General features: G+C 46.4%; 1 protein-coding gene across 1 annotated transcript; it reads left to right on the forward strand.

The window, feature by feature from the left end:
• The first annotated feature begins 991 nt into the window (after positions 1-991).
• IL20 (interleukin 20) lies at positions 992-2961 on the forward strand. The gene is made up of 5 exons (XM_019629134.1): positions 992-1150; positions 1436-1501; positions 1618-1770; positions 2464-2538; positions 2935-2961. The coding sequence occupies exons 1-5, from the start codon at positions 992-994 to the stop codon at positions 2959-2961; spliced, it is 480 nt and encodes a 159-aa protein (XP_019484679.1).
• Positions 2962-3253: the final 292 nt, after the last annotated feature.

Genomic DNA, 3253 nt, shown 5'->3' on the forward strand with positions numbered 1-3253 from the left:
GAGGTGAGTGCTTCACTCTTCTCACCCTAATCCCAGCCCATTATCATTTTATCTTAAAACTCAGCAGACACTATAAAATGCCATCTTACAGAGCAATGAGTTTCCTTCTGCCTTTCTTCACTTTCTTTGGGATCACTTATTTGACCTTCAGCCTGAGTTACAGGGCCAGGCAAGTGTGCTCTTGCATCTCAGGAGCACTTGACTACAGTCTCCCTGCAGAGGGTGCTGTGGAGTCCAGACACTCAGGAAGGTGGAGAAGTCTTAGGTGGAACTGGGATGATTGCCCATGCGATCTTGCCTTTCCCTGGCATAGTGTTGTTATGAAATCACTGACTTTCTATTTGCTTTGAGGGCTGAAATAAGTCAGTTATCGCCAAATAACCGATCTGATCTCAGACAAATGCCAAACAGAGCTAAGCTCCTCTGTCCTGGGGGTGGCCATAAAAATCCAGACAAATTTCCCCAAGTGTTGGTGGCTCAGCAACAGCTTCTGTGAGTTCTGTTTTCCCCCAGTTCCCCTGTGGGTCTAAAGGGATGAGGAGGGTGAGCTACACTGGCGTTCTGAAAGGGAAGACTATGTACGTCATTTCACCAAAACAAGTTTTGACATTTCCCCTGAGATGTCATCCTCTACATACTCATTGCAAGTGCCTGCTGCTCCAGGCCTTACCTGCTGGGCAATGATGATCGGGCTGGGACGGGGACAGAATAAAGGAGCTGGGACCTGTAGCACCAACTCCCACTCAGACCCTGAACAAGCACCAGAAGGCCACTCTTTGAGGAGGCTCAGCAGTTTTTCTTAGTAAGTTAGATGATCACAGCAGCTCGTCTGAAATCAGATAAAGCTATTAAGTTTCACCCCATAGCACATCTGGGGGAGGCATGTCACTGGCAACTAGATTGGCCTCTTAAGGTATAGGATGGGGAAATCAGCAAGTCATGCTCTTGTCTTTGATTCCTAGCTCCTGTCGTCTTCAGATCGTGGCACAAGATGAAAGGCTCTGGTCTCCACCTCTGCCTCCTGTCGGCTGTGTTTTATTGCTTCTGGACACCTTCGGCTGGGCTGAAGACACTTCATTTGGGGAGCTGTGTGATCACCACAAACCTTCAGGAAATGCGAAATAGATTTTCTGGGATACGGGACAGTGTGGTATGTGAGGGAGGCACCCCCCCACAACTTTGTGGCTGCCTCTGCCCTTCTCTACTTGTCTTTCCCTGTCCCCCAGCTGCATGAGCCCAAAAAAGAGGCAGGCTGGGGACTCCTTACCAGGAGGATGCATTCCCCAAAAACATATGTAGCTCGTAAGTTAGAAGTGTTTTGGAAAGGGACACTGCTCACTGGGCCATGGCAAGGAGGGGATGAGAGGCCTTGATGTCTCAGACCCTGGCAGCCGTCACTGATCTGTCCTTTTCCACCTTGCCTTCTTCTGTTTAGCAAGCCAAAGATGAGATCATTGACTTCAGAATCTTGAGGAAGACTGAATCTTTGCGAGGCACAAAGGTATGTGCTTGGCCCCTTGGAGTTCTGTCAGGGAATGTGAATCAGGGGCAGCTCCATCACCCTGGGTCTTGTCCCTCGACCCTCTTCCCCGACCAACAAACCAGTCTTCTTTGTAGCCTGCAGATCAGTGCTGCCTCCTCCGCCATATACTGAGACTCTACCTGGACACGGTATTCAAAAACTATCAGACCTCTGACCACCATATCCTCCGGAAGATCAGCAGTCTCGCCAACTCTTTTCTTACTATCAAGAAGGACCTCCGGCTTTGTGTGAGTAAGGGTCTTGGGTAAAAGTATCCATCGCAGCACACAGCTTCAATGACTTAGCAACCAAGTTCTTTCTTACCCCCACTTGATGATGGAAAAACTGAGTCCAAAATTTCTAATAATCTGTGTTGAGCCATGTGACTAGATAACAAAAACTCAGTTTCATTGACTTTTAGGTATCTGCTCCATATAAAAAGTCTAGAAAACTATGAAATGCTAACTATTTGATGTTAATAATAATTATCTTTAATCCATAAATTTAAGCTTTTTCTGTAGGTGAGGTATCCTATGATATGCTAGTGCATCCTGGGTCCAGGAAGCCAATCAGTAGGCCATTGGTCTTAGTCTCAAGATAGGGTCTGAACAGGACCTAGGAATCCAATTTTTACTTCCCAGGGGCTCTTTGGGAGGGGGCTAGACCAGAGCTGGGGTGAGAGGTACAGGCAAGATGGGATGCCATGATCACAAACTCTTTCAGTGTTGCCTGTTTCTGAAAAGAAGCAATGAGCTCTGTATTTGAGCCTAAAAAGCTGGTGTCCTCTTCTGCTGATGATTAGGATAGTGATCCCAAATGATGAGGTCTGAGAAGACTTTTCTATAGAAATGGAGTAGAATTCCCATCTACTTCACGTCAATGGCAAGGTCAGAAAATCAGAATGTTTAAGAAAACCTATTATTCTTTGGCATTCTTTTCAGCATGCCCATATGACGTGCCCTTGTCGGGAGGAAGCAACAGAGAAATACAGCCAGATTCTGAGTCACTTCGAAGAGGTATATACAATTTTGGCTGTGGTTGGGATGAGTGTATTTTTAAAACTGGATCATAACTGGGTGGGATGGGTATTCATACTGGTAGAAATCCTGTAGCCCTCAGGTTAATAGCCCTCTGAGGTCATGTGGACTATCCCTCTGCTTTACCCCAGGGGACATCCATCCAGGCTCTAGAAGGGTGCTCTCTCTCTGGAAGATGCTCTGGGAATTGAGAGAGAATGGCCATGATTCCATCAAGTCACTCCAGAGACGTGTGGATCTTCTAGCTGCATAAACAAGGGGCCATAGTTTCCAACATTCACACACTTATACATACGCTCAAAAGCAGTCACTCACAATTTCACACATGCCCATGCCATGCTGTTTCTCACCTCATTGCCTTTGTGTATCTGCCAGAAAAGCCTAGAATACTCTCCTCGCTGACTAATTTCTACTTTTCCTCTAAGACTCAGCCTAGGCATCATCTCCAGGAAGGTACTGCTACTTCTTTGAGTTAGGTGCGTCCCCTGTCATCCTGTGTGAACTTCATCATTTATTCACCACAGCACATTTTATTGCCTGCTTCTACTTGTCTTCCTTATTTGGCTGTGAATTCCCTGTGGGTAGGGTTGTACCATTCATCTCTGGATCCTTAGCCAGCCCATGCTTAACACAATAAATGTTTGTCCAATTCAAGTATGCACAGTAGGCAACTCCTATACACACACACACACAC

This window comes from Hipposideros armiger, unplaced genomic scaffold (genome assembly GCF_001890085.2).
Source record: "Hipposideros armiger isolate ML-2016 unplaced genomic scaffold, ASM189008v1 scaffold_826, whole genome shotgun sequence".
In the NCBI taxonomy this organism is placed as follows: domain Eukaryota; kingdom Metazoa; phylum Chordata; class Mammalia; order Chiroptera; family Hipposideridae; genus Hipposideros; species Hipposideros armiger.